Source organism: Seriola aureovittata, chromosome 12, assembly GCF_021018895.1.
Source record: "Seriola aureovittata isolate HTS-2021-v1 ecotype China chromosome 12, ASM2101889v1, whole genome shotgun sequence".
Taxonomy (NCBI): domain Eukaryota; kingdom Metazoa; phylum Chordata; class Actinopteri; order Carangiformes; family Carangidae; genus Seriola; species Seriola aureovittata.
Window position 1 is genome coordinate 22,339,766 of NC_079375.1, and position 16,629 is coordinate 22,356,394.

The 16,629-nt window shown below is 41.4% G+C and overlaps 1 protein-coding gene across 1 annotated transcript; it reads right to left on the reverse strand.

The window, feature by feature from the left end:
- Window positions 1–40: 40 nt before the first annotated feature.
- On the reverse strand, window positions 41–16,169 carry ap1g2 (adaptor related protein complex 1 subunit gamma 2). The gene is made up of 22 exons (XM_056391826.1): window positions 16,042–16,169; window positions 15,191–15,393; window positions 14,465–14,589; window positions 12,310–12,451; window positions 11,788–11,884; window positions 11,620–11,696; window positions 11,424–11,519; window positions 10,988–11,068; window positions 10,781–10,879; window positions 10,616–10,671; window positions 9,743–9,856; window positions 8,782–8,922; window positions 8,046–8,100; window positions 7,305–7,427; window positions 6,072–6,161; window positions 5,362–5,489; window positions 4,882–4,986; window positions 4,551–4,698; window positions 3,292–3,454; window positions 2,910–3,061; window positions 1,850–1,948; window positions 41–1,573 (listed from the first exon to the last, which is right to left on the reverse strand). Exons 2-22 carry the CDS (start codon window positions 15,389–15,391, stop codon window positions 1,481–1,483), a joined length of 2,385 nt encoding a protein of 794 aa, XP_056247801.1. The 5' UTR covers window positions 15,392–15,393; window positions 16,042–16,169; the 3' UTR covers window positions 41–1,480.
- Between the last annotated feature and the right edge of the window lie 460 nt (window positions 16,170–16,629).

Below are 16,629 nucleotides of genomic sequence, written 5' to 3' on the forward strand. Positions count from 1 at the left end.
CACACTGAGCACAGACACCAAGACAAGTCACTGGTGAGGATTCTGAAAACTGATTTTTTTATTAGAAAATGGCATGAGACTGAAGATTCAAAGACAATATAAACAGTTGATAGAATACTCCCCCTGGTCTTTTCTGTACATTTTAGTTCAGGTGGTGATCTGAAACAGTCTGGTAGAGATTGCACTGAAATCATTTTTAGAGCACCATTGTTTACATCCAGTCTCCAGTATTTTTAAGAGGTCTGTGATTATGAGATGGTTTATCAAATAACTAAGATTACAGCCTATACTTTCTTCATCTAACGTGTTTTACAGCTCACTTTTTTTGTCCTTCTAAACAAGGGGTTGCATTAGAGATTTCCAAAATATGTCTAATTGTGCTTATATACTTAATATCGAAAATATACATCTTGTAAACAGCATCATGCCCATTTTTTCTTGTATCACTGTACACAGTCTTCAGAAAATAAAACAACTTAGTTAGGAGCCTCTGTAAACAATTGACCAGGAGATATCAGTCATAGAAAGCAAATGCTGCTTGTATGGGAATGATAAAAACATGTTTATATGACTACAGTACTTACATTTAAACCATTTCTTAGCATTCAAAACTAAATATAGTTTCTTTTTTTCTTTTTTTTTTTTTTAAACCTCAGTCCTTGAGGGGATGAAAGGCACGGGAAATTATTAGGGAGTGGATACTCGGATACTCTTGAGCTGTTCAGCTGAATGAGGCAGGAAAAGTAACAAAAACAAGTGAATGCAAGACACACGGTTGTGTTTAAAATCTTCTACCCTTCAGACTCCAATTCACGTCTTTGCGTTTCCAAATAAAATCAAGTGTAGTGGATAAGATAATTTCATATTAGTAGTAGTGGCTCATTAGTTAGTATTTAGCTGCTTTCCAACTTAGAGATGAAGGTAGAGGCAAATGAAGAAGAAGTGAGAAATCATTTTGAGTTGATGTATACATGGAGTGCTGTCTGGGGGAAGTTGAACTAGTGGCTCGTACTCACAGACAGAAGCCTCATAAAAGAACATAATAATTATGGAGCAAAACCTTCCTAATACAATCAACTGGAGTAGCTGGTAAAAAAAAAAAAACCCTGGATGATACTTCCTGGATTTTTGTTTTGAAAGCTGTTATTCCAAACTTTATAGAAAAAATACTACTGTTTAAGTATTTCCATATTATACCTGCATGTTCCAGAGCTTGTGTCATCAATCACATTTATACTTCAGTTCCAGGGAAGGGGAAAACTATGTGACTCCTTATACGAGGCTGTGGTTTCCTGTGAAAGAACTTGTGTTTTTCAGCCATAAAAAAAAATAAAAAAAACACCAACAAAACTGGGTATTTGAGCAACAGCAGCTTGGGCTGTAATGTAGAGGGTTTTTACAGCAGACTGCCAGTGAGGGTGACGCCTGCTGACTCATCCACAGACTGTTGTCATAGTCCAGTTGGACTGACTACATGCTGTCAGAGTCCTGGGAAGGAGTCGATCTGGACTGTGTCCTGAAAGGATGATCCTTGGCTGCTGTGAGAAATGCGGATCCTCATCTTCAGGTTCACCTGGACGGGGGAGAGAAGGACGTAGATAGGCATCGTTTTGGAATTATGGATAGCTTTTTGTTGAAATCAAAAACAGGTCTGTGGGTGTGGAGAATCATTCTAATGTAATTTTACAATGATCAAACATTAACTACATTTATGGGTGGTCACTTTCTTCCTTGCTGATGTAGTTTGTTATTAAAAAAAAAAAAAAAGATTTGGTCTCACATGTGACTGACCAAACTTTGCCTCCTAATCATAGTTTTGTGTTTGTGGCCGCAGCCTTTGCAGACCCACCTTGTTTGGGTTGTTGAGGACCACCATCTGGATCACCTTAGCTGCGCCTCGTGCAGGGAGAAAGTCCCCACTGGGGGCTTTCATGTGTAACTGGACACTCTGGGGGCACATCAAATACGACTTTGAAGTTTGAAGCACTGAACACATTGATGTTGTTGCTGAAGCTTCCACTGTGAACCTGACAGACTGTAACACTGACCCACCAACGGGCCTGTGGCCAAGATGTAACACATGCTGAGGTCATGAGTCCAAATTCCCCTGCGCTGCCCCACACCTTGAAGAATGTGTTTCTGTATCACAGTTATTCAGTTGTTCAGTTATTATTTCTGTAAATGTCCTCTCCCTACACATACTGAAGGTTTAAATTCTGTTTCTAAAAATTCTCCCCACTGCCAGAAATATTATTCTATGTTATTATGTTATATTACATATATTATGATAGACAAATACTAAATACCGTTTGGATATAATTTAAAAACTGTATTTCATTATTCTTTCATGTTTTTTTTACCCTAAAAGAGTAAAATAGAGATATTTAGTCTTAAGAAACAAGATTAAAACTGTAAAGGTAAAAGTTTTTTTTAACCCATTTCTATTTTTTATATTTATATATAGTTTTAATAGAATATAAGTTCCTCTCCAGGTCAATAAAATCCACAAGTCCCAGAAACAGTACGTCCCTCGATGGTAGCTACATCTCTGGCACAAAGCTACACCCTGGTTAAATGTAAGTGTAACTACAGCTAAAAGATGGAGCTGGGGTAAAAGTGTGTTGACATTTCCAGCTGTTTTTGTCATCCACCACACCAGAACCAACCAGTCTGTCAGGACTCCCTCACCTGCCCAACTGCTCACTAACTTTTTGACACTGGTTAAAAAGAGACTTATAACCTAACCCTTTTTAAAAATGTGAAAATCACACAGTTTTGTGTCCACATGTCTGGACATTTAAGACTTTACCAGAAAGCTTGAGGTGCGGCAGTTTATGATGAATTACACACATGGTCTGACAGAAGCAGTTTGCTCGGCGCCGTGTTTAATAACTGGTACTGAAACAAACCTTGGGTACGGCCGCCTGCAGGGTGAAGCCGCTGATGTCTGAGTCAGTGGAGTTGGAGGCAGTGAGTGTGACTGTCAGGCCTGTGTCTGACTGTTTCTCACAACTCAGTGTCAGAGTCACACCTCCTTTGTCATACATCGTCACTGAGGGAGCTGTGGAAAGAAGATATTAGAAAATGCTGCATTTGATTTAATTTAGGAAGATTACCTGATTCAGAGCAACGAACAAGTTTCAGTTTGCTAAATTTAGCATTTTGTTTTGTTTCCAAAATCTCTCAGCCTTGTTTCTGTCTCTCTTTCAGTCTCTACTTACACTCTGTGTGTGTGTGTGTGTGTGTGTGTGTGTGTGTGTATGTGTGTGTGTGTGTGTGTGTGTGTTAGACCTGGTGCAGTGGGCGTTGGCTCTAACCCTCCCAGCAGATCCAGGAGGTCTCCTCCTGCAGAGCTGGCTGTGTTGATGGGCAGGCCGGGTGCTGTGCTGCTCTGTGCTGGGCTGGGCTGCAGAGGCTCCTCAGAGCCGCCCAGCAGGTCCAAGAGATCACACACCTGAAGACAAGCAGAGACACAAATGGAAACTACGGCTTCTTCACTTGAGCATAAGCAAACTAAAAACTGGAGAAACAGAAGGGTCCTGTAGTTGTGTGTCCTCACTCCTGTATTTGATCAATGAGTGTTTCACCTGTAAAATGTTGCTAAACCAGTTAGCTTATTATTATTAGAATTTGATTTGCATAAAAGCAGAGAAAATGTGAGGCCAGAGCAACACTGCACCGCTGTTTGACTAACACAGTGCTGATCATTTGCATGATCACACAGGTGCTGACTGTTCACCTGGTGTCTCAGAGTAAATGACACACTATTTATTATGGACAGGTCATAACAGAAGGTACAATAAGATCAAATATTTAAAACATTAAAACATAAAAATAGATCTTAGGAGGTTGCATACATAAAACTCTGAAGAGCCTTGTCTGGGGATCTGAGGTTTACAGTCCTAAAACAGCTTGACCTAGTCTGACTCACAGGATGTAGCGCTGTGAGTATAAGCCTGCCATTGGCCGGTCTCCTCCCCTACCCCGCTATCTGCCTGTTGCTGTTTCCAAAATCCCTCTCACCACAAGAAACAAGATGCAGACAATGGCAAGTTTTGACGAAGATTTGAATCGTGCAATCACACAGTCAACAAACGTCTTAGTAATACATCTACAGTCTTATGTTTTCTTTGTGGGGAAATTAGGCATTTTACTAACAGTGATCACTTCCCCAAATGCAAATGTTCCTCCAAAGTTCCCCTACAGAGCTATTTTGCGCCGGCACCGTCGCTCCATCCTCGGCCTAACGATGGCCAGGACGACTGTGATTGGTTTAAAGAAATACAAAGAAGACAGCATTTCTGTCCTCTACAGCAGAGTGATAGTGTGCGGTGTCACACCGTTCTCCAGCACTGACGCAGCGCTGCGGAGACAGGTCTGGCTATGACACCTGAGAGACTGAGACCTGACAATGCTGGAAAAGTGACCAACAAAGTCAGACACAGAGAAATGAGACTGGAAAAAATGTCTTCACAAGGTCATCAGTCAAATCGACACTGACAAAGTTATTGTCATAAAACATGAACTCATCTTTACTTATCATTATATACCTGGTTAGCAGGCTGCTGTGGCAGCAGTGGCTCTGCCTGCTTGACTTTGGCTGGCTGGATCTCCTTGATGGCTTCACCTGCCGACTCTCCGTTGGTATGACCCGGGGAGTTCTTTTCAATCACAGGCATCCTCTCCAGCACCGCTGCTCTGTAGAGAGAGAGAGAGAGAGAACATCTCAGTCTTTTATTGGCCAGAAAAGAGGTTTGTTTGCACCATCACTGGTATCAACAGCTGGAACCAAAACATGCAAGACGTCCAAATGACTCTACTTCAGAAAAACAGACATTTAAAAAGCAGAAAAGTCGACTTCTTCATCGAGCAGTTGCGTACCTCATGTGGTCATATTTCTTGAAAAGAGCATTGTATTCAACTGCCCTCTGCTGGAGCTCCACATCTATACAGCTGCCGTAGATGCTGACGATGCTTCTGATCCGGCTGCAGAGGGTGGAGCGATGAAAAGACAGAGGAGTTAGGAGACTATTATGAAATTGCTGCAGCTATTGAGAAATCACGTCTCTTTCCTGAACGACTCACTGTAATTGGACATTAGATCTTTGAAACTCTTTCCTTGTCATCTGTCCTAAACTGAAACTCAAGGCACAACATTCATAACCTCTATCAGCCTCCATCAGCGACCAGGCCAGTGTTTTTCTCTCAACACGTGACCAAGTAACCGTTCAGTCACGGCTTCGGACCAACAAACTTCCTGACTGAAGCACATGTTTGTTTTTGAAATAAAAAATACTGTTATTTGTTTGAAAGAGTGTCGTCAGTCACTGTGTGCTGTGAGTGACAGAAAGTGTTTCTTACTCCACATTATCGGTGATGCGTGTGCTCAGTTTCATGGTGGCGGTGAGAGCAAAGCCTCTGGTCGCTGGGGACGACATGTGGGACTGCAGAACTGTCTCCAAGGCGTCCAGGACGTCGTCCTCGGTGACCTGATCGAGAGACGTGTCAATACAGGGACTGAAAGATGTTGTATTAACGAAGACCTGGCCTCACCATCAGCATACGTGCAGTTTGGACTATCAACCTCAGGGAGCTGAGGCTGGACTTACTATACACTTCTTTTATGGTTTATATGTATTGGTATATTCATTTTGAGAAACCGTGTAGACGTTTTCCTCTCACACACAATCTAAACCTCTCGAAGTGAAAGAGGGGCTGTTCAACATGCCTAAATTAATAATCCTTTACATAATACCCTTCAGGCTTTTTGTTTAAGCACTCACTGCCAGAGTTTATTTGAAATGCACATCCCAGAATTCACGTGTTAATCAAACACTGCCACTGAAATGTGACTGTCTGTATGCAAATATTTGCTCCACCATGATGGATTATACTTTTGCTCACTACCCAGATCCTGTATTTCCAAACACAGCAGTGGAAAGCAGCAGACACCAGGTCTTTAGGACTGCAAATGCCAAAGCTATCTCAATTATACTCAATAATGCCTTTCAGTGATAAAGAGCAATCATTTATATGAAGATGTTAATCAGCATTTGTTGTGCTTGGTGTACCTGCACAGGCTCAGTCTCCTGGCACTCTCCTCTCAGCAGCAGGTCTCCATACTCTCCTATACACCAGCAGGCCACCTGCACCAGGGACTGCTGTAAAGAGCAAACACGACACACTGCTTTGTGAAGTCATTGTTGTACAGTCACAGTAAAATGTCCTTGCTGGACTGGCTAACTGCTCCGTATCAGTTTGACACATTAGAGCCTCTTTTCCCTGATTTCACAGGAAGTTAATGTGGCGAAAGACAGGAACTGCACCACACTGCAGATGAGTACATGGCTGCTCATCTGACTTGGTTCCAAAAATAAACCTGGTTGCATCAGCCAATTTCAAACTGAAAGCTTAGCTATTCTCACTGCCATAGAACCAGACCAGCTCTGTCTGGTTCCGCACTGACACTGACTTTGTTCTCAGATTAAAATATTTGAACGTCTCTTGAGTTTTTATCTGATATTTACACAATAAATCCTATTCATATGAATTTTCATGATACTAATACATTTTATTTGGTTCACCTTATGAGAACAGCTTTGGGCTATTTACCTTTTACAGACTCAATCTCTTTCGACTTAATCTGAAAAGACCAGGTATAATTAAACTACAGTCAGCAGTGTGTGAAGTGATGAAATCCACAGCAGGCTACTCTGTATGTGTGTGTGTGTGTGTGTGTCCTGGACTTGCTGAGGTCTGTTCCTATGCTTCTTTTTATTGGATTTCTAGTCTTTGCAAACGCCTATAATTCTTGCATTTCAACATAAAATTTTCTTGATGTCTTTCCTGAAGTATGAAGTCGGTGGGAGGAGCTGGGTGAAGTTGGGTACGTTTTTCCAACATAAAGTTGTATTTCCTGTGGTTTGTTTTGTTTTATTTTGCTTGCAAACAAAACTGCATAGTTGTATTTTCTTTGATTTTGTCATTTTTGAGCAGTTCCTCCTGCTTTAAGATGAGTTTATTCCACTTTAAGACACAAATAAACCTGACTTAATCAACTATAGCGTTGTATTAATTTGTAATGAGATATAAAATAAAAAAGGTTTCTGCAGTTAACAGAAGAGTTACAGTATTCTATGATGAATGTAGTCACATTTTATTATTTTAACTATAGTAGGAGAAAGAATCAGTATGGAGCATCCCACAGACAGAGTCTCACTGATCAGTATCACTGGATGAGCAAACCGACCAACAAGCCAATCCGCCTCAAACCGTAACAACAGGAAACACCTGGAGACACACACCTGAGAGATGTCAGTGAGCAGAGCCCGGTAGAGCTTGTGGACGGTGTAACAGTGCAGCTCGGAGGTGTTGGTGATGAGCTGGATCAGGTTGGGCACAGTTTCATCTCTCACGTCGCCCCCTGCCTGGCAGAGCGGGAATCAGAGTCAAAACACACGCACTAAACTCCATTAGCTAGACAGCTGGTGCAAGTATTTGGGTCGCCCTACATTTCCTCCCAGACACAATGACCTCACTTGGGGGATGTTTCCATCACAGTTCATATACATTATAACACATGTTAAGCCCAATGGATTAACCCTTAATTTATGACACATCTCCATCATTACTCATTACTCTCCCTCTACTTTCCATCATCAAACAAAACAAAGCTAAGGATTAGTGTAAGCATTAGCTTTTACAGCAATCATGTGGGTGTCTTTTACTCTCTTACCTAGATGGAGGGCAAAATCAAAAGTAAGTTTTAACAGAGTGCAAAATGGAAAGAATTAGAACAGGATAAAAAGCCTTTTCAGGCCACTGGGCTGCAATGTACGAAAGTTTGTACAGCAGCGGTACAAAGTTACTACGGCACACAGTTTCTAGTCAAATGCAATGTGCACAAATAACACATTTAGTATCGCAATAAATATGCACCCTTTATGCCTGTGGCCCCCGGTGTCTACACTGAAGCATAACACATTAATGATGTGAGTGTGAAACCCCTGTCAGAGGCAGCAGCGAGTGGCTCCGTCTGTATTTACCGTGGTGAGGACATGCAGGATGGTGTCAATGTGCCAGCGCTGGGAGGGTGCATACCTGACAGAGACAGAGACACACACAGCTAACTCAGTGCTGCTTGAGGGTGACTCAGAAACACACACACAGTTGCATATTCGTCTGCATCTTACCGCCGCTTGCACAGACACATAAAGAGAGAAGTGCATCAAGTGGTCGAGTGATACGCAGCAGAAACAGTGAGTGCCTAATAGACTGGGATATCACAAGCCCCTTTTATGCAGCCTGTTGAAGGCGGGAATGTTTCCGTTAATCCGCCTCGCTGTTCTGTATAAAAGATATGAACACAGAAACAGGGGGAACATTGTTGTTCTGCCTTTAAGCTGGCAGCGTCACGTCACACGTCTGATCCCAGAACGCCAGCATACTACCTACAATCATGGTTCGGTGTAAACATGCAAAGTTGGATAATGGAGGGTATTTTAACACAGTAATGTAGCAGGATCTGTTTAAAAGGGGCAACTGAGGGTGGAGACGGACACAGAGTGAGACATCTAGCCACATACAGTGTATTTCAAGCACTTTTCAAGAGTTTTTCGTTGCAGCTTTTACACTTGATCACATTTATGTCCACATCTCTTCTGTTCTCCCAGCTCGGATCAACACCGAATGTCTGCGCGCTTGCATGCGTTAGACACAGTGTGTGTATATAACACAACCGTGTATATGTGCACATTTGAGTGTTAGCAGAGTTTCAATCACCTTTCAGCTGCGTTGAATATGCCGCTGGCAGCTTGAGCTCTGAGCTCCGGGGGGCAGGAGGAGAGGAAGAGGAGCAGCTCCTTCATCATGGAGCGGATGTTGGAGGCTGACACCAGAGCTAAGGAGAGATCCAGTGCACGACTGGAGGGATTGGAGGAGAGAGACAATCACGGGATGTACAGTAACTTTCACTCTAAAAAAAAACTTTCATTTTTAAATCAAGAGTTAATTCTGTGTTGATACAGCTGAGGTCAGTATGTTGTCAACATGTAGCTGTGCTGCTGCAGCTGAGCGGGAACAGAAGACAAATGTTCACATGTTGAGTCCCTCCGCATCCAAGACGCTCCCATGTCATCACGTGTCACGTCTTTGCTCCTGTATGTTCAGTATGTTTACTTTGTTTATTTCTTTTAATGACTTAAGAATAACACAAAATTCTCATTTCTGACGCTGAGGTTTACGAGAAAATGACTCATAAATAAATGTAAATTATGTGATTCTGTGTTGGTTATCCAAACATGACAAATAGAGATTTAGTTCATTGTTGACACAAATCTCTTCTGGTCAAACTAAAATCTAAATGATATTGTTTATGTGTTATTCCTCTGCTAAGTTTACTAGACTTCATTTTAGCTTCAGGCGCTGTTCAGATAACCTCCTGTTTCTCCTCAGTATTAAATGTTGTTTATTGGGATTTACATGAGCCTTGTAGTTTATTGTTTTCTATAGTAAATTCATGAAAGATCATGGAAATGTTCTGAAATGACTTTTTATGGAGGTTTTCTACATTTCCCAAATTTAAGATTTATTTATTTTACGTTTGATTGATTTCCACCTCGAAATGAACTGATCTTTGATCGGCTGTTAAATATTCATAAATTAAGAAAAAAAATTAATCGAAATCATGTTAGAAGACTCTCTCATGACAAACACTAGGGGTGGAAGAGGAGGTGGACGTTACCGTTTGACTGAAGCGTCCTGGTCCTTCAGGCAGTCCACTATGGTTCCCCTGTGGCGTTGCACTGCAATGTGATCCGTCCCAACAATCCTTTGAAGAGAGGTCATGGCGATATACCTGTGCACACATAAACAACAGCCAAAAATAAGTCAAGTTGTCAAGTTTTAAGCTTCATACTCCATTATGATGAAGTAGAGCGCGTGAGCTGCATTCACTGAGGTCTAAACCAAGGTCAGTTAGATCCTGAGTGTGTGGTGCAGCGCAATATATTCAATAAATAAATCCTTTTTTCTAACCAGCTGCTAACAATGAAGATTAATTTACAGTGCTGTACAAACTAACTAACTTTCTCATTACTACCAGATTAATAATTTATGTTTCCACTTGAAATGCCTCATGACCTGATCAAGTATTTATGTGAGCGCAGGAAGGATGTTATCAGGCAGTTCTAGCAGGAATGAGCCAGTCCTATTACTGTCAGAGAGATCCAGAGGCGCCGCAGGTAGAAACCTGTCCTGCCACACAGCCCCTATGGAGAATAAACCTAAAAAACAGTAACATAACAAAACCCCAAGGAGCCTCTAACAGGCTGCCTTGCTACCTGGTGGCCCAAAATTGAGAGATCAGCATAAACAGACAGACAGTGGCCTTCTGGTGTTGCTTTAGAGGAATGGCTCCAGGGGAAAGTGATTAGTGAGCTCAGACTGATAACAGCAGGCTGGAAGGATTTTTGTCTCTGCCTGCAGTGACTTTGCTTTTTGACCTTGTGCAAGAGAAAACGAAAATGACCTTAAAAGATAAGAGAGGAAGGAGGGAAGGATTGGGGAAGAGAAACAGGAATGTGTGTAGGGAGGAATGAAAGGAAACAGAGCTGACCGAATGTTCCTGTCGTTGTTCAGGAGAAATCTTCCCAGGATGTTCACAGCCAGAACCTGTGGCACAGGCGAAAAGAAGCATGTGTGCATTTGTTAATTAGCTCACACTCTATCCCCTATGTATTAATGTGGTTAAACACAGTGAGAGGGGCTGCTAGTCTCTCACCCTGAGGCCGCTCTCTGACTTGATGTCTAGCACAGTGAGAACAGTCTCATACAGCACAGCGTTGCCCACAGTCTTAGTGCTGTCAGTGTTGGTCGCCACCTGAACAGCAAGTCACACACACAGGAAGATTTAAAAAAGAAGACGTCACAGTATAAAACTTTGACTATATAATAAAAATAAAATAACATCTGTGAATAAGTAACGGACCTGAGCCAGTAAGTCGTTCATGGCGTCACTGGCTGCTTCATTGTTGCGACCAAGGATCCTCAGCAGCCTCAAGATGCGAACCTGAGGATCATCAAATACAGGAGGACAGATGAGATGAGAGACGTGTACGTTAACGAGACAAATGAAACAAAAGGAAAAAAAGCAGACTTCTCATTAACGACAGAATCTCAGCTGTGAATAATTAAAGTAAATCAAATGTAGCAGACTCGTGAGTTCAAAAGTTCAAGGTTCGTATTCAGATTCAGGGAAATGGAGAACAGTAAGTAATGATTTGGAAATTTACTGCGCAGCCAATAAGTCTTTCTTTGAACTAAATTATTGACAAAAGTAAATAGGAAATAAATAAATAATACGTCAGTAAATAAAGCAAAAGAGAGATATAATGCTGTATAAGAAGTGAGTGACGGTGGCTGACCTGCAGGAAGGGATCACTGATTCCTGCCACATCGTGCTCTGGAGAATAACCGGAGATGACCAGACTTTTCATGATCTGAACCAGATCTGGCACCGTCTGAGATACACACAGCACAAGCACATTACAACACAGCGCACGTGTAGAGACACTGAACTCAGCACATCAGGGTGTCCGTGTGTGTGAGTGTCGCTCGTACCTTCCTGAATCTCTCAAGTGCCTCTGGATTGCGCTCACACAGCTCAGTGATGAGTACCACAGCGCCATGTAACACACCTGGATATGAAAGGGGAAAAGACACGGAGAATAGTTGGAAACAGTACATGTGTGAGAAGATTACTGATATGTGTCATTAAGATCAACCGACCGTGGTTCTTCTCAGAGAGGAGGGACCGAGCAGCTGGCGCGAACAGCTCCCCCAGATCGTGGACTTTTCTCACAATGTGAACAGCACATAGAGCAGCCTGAAAGAACAGTGGAGCAAGTCATCAGCACCATTACATCATCACAACGACTCTGAGCAGACGACAGAGGGATGTTGTTAGTTTTACTGCTGACAAAGGATTTGAAATCTATGTACAACAGCATTTACTACTGCTGTGCTGAGATGGTTGGATCTAACTGTACGACCCCGGACACTGGCAACGAGTAGGACATAATAAAATCATATTACCTTTTAAATCAACATTTGACAACATTTGATAATCTTAATTTCAGTTTTTCATTACAAGAGATTAAGAAAGAAAAAACACAATTTATCTTTCACATTAATGAGACAATCACAGCATTAAGTAGGGTTCACTAAGTCATACACAACAACACCAGCAGTCCCCCTAATATTGTTAAGTGCTGCTGTATTAATAACAAATATCCCTGTCGAGGTCCCCACCTTCTTCTTAATATAGGAGTTGGAGGCTCGGAGCAGCCTGTCGATCTCTGGTGCCAGATCTCTGCACATCTCAGCTGAGCCCATACAGGCCAGTGTGCACAGAGCCAGAGACTGTACGTACTGGTTACTGTGAGACAGGTCACTGAAAAACACACACACAGAGAAAAAGATAAAGATGACGGTGCAGATCTGTGTGTGTGTTGACAAGTCTGACATGTTCAGCATTTTATAGAAATCATCCAATAACCTCTGTTTGGTCTATTATGTGAGACGCTTTGATTCTCTTTCCTGTTTCCCCACTTTGTGTAATGGGATTACAGTATTAGCTTGAAAAAGTATCATCATCAATTATGACAATTTAGTAATGTCTAACATACAGTGGCAGACGGCCTGTCCAGATCATAGGGACACTGCACCATTTGACCTGTGATAATATAACAAGCAGGAGTAAGTTGACGGACCTCTTGCATCACCTCACCTGTGTGTTACAGCTACCTCACTGAACTGCTACAGCTTGCAGTGTGTGTGTGTGTGTGTGTGTGTGTGTGTGTGTGTGTGTGTGTGTGTGTGTCCACTGTTACTGCCAGCCCTATCTTTGAGTATGGCTTCAATAATAGCCATCAATAATTATAATCATGCACTGTAGATGAGAGATCGGAAAAGTGAGGAGTTGTGTCCAGAAAGCAGTCACATGAAAGAGAGAGAGTGATAGAGAGAGAGAGAGAGAAAGAGGAAAACTACTGCCGATAATATAATTATAGCCTTTCTGCTATTAGAATATATTACACATCATTCTCCTGTAATAACATACAATGGCTAAAATGGTTCAAGATATTTATAATTGAACATATTTTTTTCATATTTGTTGTTGAGTCACAAATGTTTGTATTTTGTAATCTGGATAACTTTCCTCTCAGAGAAACACTGTGGCTAAATGTATAGCTAGTCTGGTATCAGTGAGCCTACATCATCTTCCGTCTAATTCCCAGCCTGAATAACTGTTTCTTAATAAATATATATAATTGGTTTATAATATGCAACTATACAATATAACATAGTTGTATGAAGCAGCAAGGACATTTTTAAAAGTTAATTCATGTATTTATCAATAACTGTAACTCCTTATATGAAGCATCCATAACTGCTGTATATATATATATATATATATATATATATATATATATATATGTAAAGTGCTTGATAACATAAATGTAAAATTGCCGTATTCATATGCAATAATATAATTACCAGTTTAAACCTGCTATGTATGCCTCATTATAATTGTTGACAAATATGTTAATAAACACACATTTTGTATTTGATTCCAACTCTTTTATAATGCATTATAAGCCATTTATTAGGTGTTCATTAGTCTGACTCACCAGATGTGGGCTGCAGATATGAGCCTGCCATTGGGAGTCTATTCCAGGCTTGGATCGTGCAATAACACAGTCCAAATGTGTCCTTGCTGTTTTCTGAGGAGTTTTCTTTGCAGGGAATCGGCCATATTAAATACAGTGCTCAGACATGTTCCCCCAAAACAAGCTCCCCTCCAACACTATTTTTGCAGGGGCACTGTCGCTGATTGGGTTAAAGAAATGCAAATAAGCCGGTGTTTTCCCTTATAGCAGAATGATAATGGATGCAGCCAGACTATTCCCCAGCGCTGACACAGCACTATGGAGATAGGTCTGGCTGTGGGACTAAGTGTTCATTAAAAGAGTCTACCAATTTTGCATTACACTGCTATAACATTGTCGGACTCATGATGGGCAGTTTAAAAAATAAAAACCTGGTGCCTACATTACTGTGTATTATGTTTGTAGTGTTTAATGTGGCCTCAAGCTGTGATGAGCAGCTGGCTACAGAGGTCCATAAAACTCACTTTCATATTTGTAGACTTCAGTCACAACTGATGCTGCCTCGACTGAAATCATTTATCAGACTGTGCACCGCTCAATCTTTTCACACGTGCAGCAGATCTCCCCAAGCTCTATAAACAGACTCTGATGTGTAAAATCCATGGAGTGAGCCTTTCATTGTATACAAATACCAAATATAGGGGTAAAGATAAAGTGTTCCTGAGGGTTTTACTTAGTAATACTATTTCTGTTTTATTGAGACTTCAGATTGTTTAGTCTTGGGCTGTTCTTACTTCTTGATGGAGTTGGTGATGAGCAGACTGGCGTCCTGCTTTTCATCCAGCAGCATCATGGCTCCCAGATATCCCACACGCTTCTCGCTGTAACGAGGGCTGGCTATCATCCGAACACATTCCATCTAGTAGGAAAAGCAACATGTCCTTTAAATGTTAAGTTACTTCACGACTTGACGTGCTTAGGGGAATGCTTTGCTGGAGGTCAGGCTCAACTCCAGAGCTCCAGAGCCGAAGCCCTGGAGCTGGGACGGATTCAGTGGCCCAGTTCCAATGCCCACCCTTGTGGACTAACAGACTTTGACAAAGACTCCTAAAGATGAAGACTTTGCCCGAGGGAATTAACCACAATTCATAGTTTCCAGATGATTGGGGAAGTCTGAGACAGAAAGTACATGTTTACATGCACAGACAGGCAACATTACTAGCATCATTATAGCTAATTATATTTAGCATGTGAATACACAATGTGCTGTCTCATTTATCTACGTATTTGAAGCTCTGTCATGTACCCACACATTTTTACAGAGCACAGAGATGATGTATGTGAAGGATGAGTGCTCAACACATACTGGCTGGACATTGGGACTGAGCCAGTATATTGTCATCCAGAACAATTCAGTGATGAATTGAAACCAGTCCTCTCAGTTGCCATAATGGTTTCTCACCATGCTAACCCCATTAACCGAAGCAAACCCATGACAGGCATTAGCAAAATCCCCTCACCTGACCAAAATGAGCTGGGTAGCCCAACATGTGCACGTAGAGCAGCTTGGCCAGGTTGTGTGATCTCGCCCCATTGTCGACTTGTCTGAATTGTGCCCGGATGGCTGCACACTCCCTCTGGATGACGCCCCGCTCCTCACACTGCGTCCTGGCTGATCTGATGGCCCGGATCATCTCCTGCAGGGGTACTGATGGAGACATGGCTGTGTGTGTGTGTGTGTGTGTGTGTATGTGTGAGTGGATGGGTGTATGGGAGGGTGTGTGTGTGTGTGTGTATGTGGTGTGGTGTTAAGGGAATGTTAAAATGTAACTATTACTGAATATCAACACATAAAAGAGAAAAATACTCTACTGTATAGAGTGGTACTGTATTAGCATTTCAGCCTCTGGGTGTGTGTAAGGTAAAGACAAAGCTGTTATTATAATGTAAGAAGATCTATACTGTCACTAAAACACACAACCTAAGTGGAGTTTAACAGTTAAAAGAACCTAAACTACCTAAGAAGTCTGGTTAACAATGGCTGCTCATTCTGCAGACAGATTGTTTAGATTTAATCACACCTAGAGCGGGCTTAATAGAAAGTTACTGCCAATTATCTACATGTAAATTACTCAGTGACGTAGTAAAAATACATTTCAATTGACGAGATAAGGAACAAGTTAGCAAGGCACTCCCACAGTCGAAGATGCAGGTCAGGGAAATGAGCCAGAGGCTAGCCAACTGACCAAACCGAGCTAACCTTGCAGATGCTGTCAAGCCTGCTCTGAGAGACTGTCGAGCTAAAGAGCTAGCTAAGTTAGCATGACAGTCGGGTTGTGTGACTGGTTTAATGTCCGAAATAACAACGTACCTCTACACTGTACAGAGAGTCGCCAGTATTTAAAAAGTAGACCGGTTCAACCGAACCCCCTCTAACACACGGCAGCAGTCAGTTGGCTGGAAACCCCAATACTGTGGTAACGTCCATGTAGTGTCAACACTTCCGAAATAACCACACGACTTCCTGTCAATACTTTCAAAATAAAAAAAACAGTTACGATAAATATCGCATTTCGAAAAATTTTATGAAATATTTATGACTCTTTGTTAAAGGAAAGTGGCTGGAGAGATAATTATACACGATTTTAATGTAGTAGCCTACACTCAGGATGATATTCTGTGTTATTTAAGTTAATTCATGGTTATTGTAGCGTATATCATCATTCTAAATTCCCCCAGCAGAACACCTCTCACCCCAGAAATGTTTGGTTAAATAAATCAAATATATATTGTTTTCATAGATTTTAATAAATAAATTTAATTGTTCAACTACATTTCTATAATGTGCATATTCCTGTATTAATTATTCGGAGGGCATTTTGTCAAAACAGGAAGAGCTCAGGTATTACTAATGCTTTGCTTATTTATTTTTTTTAATATTAAAACATTTATCAACCAT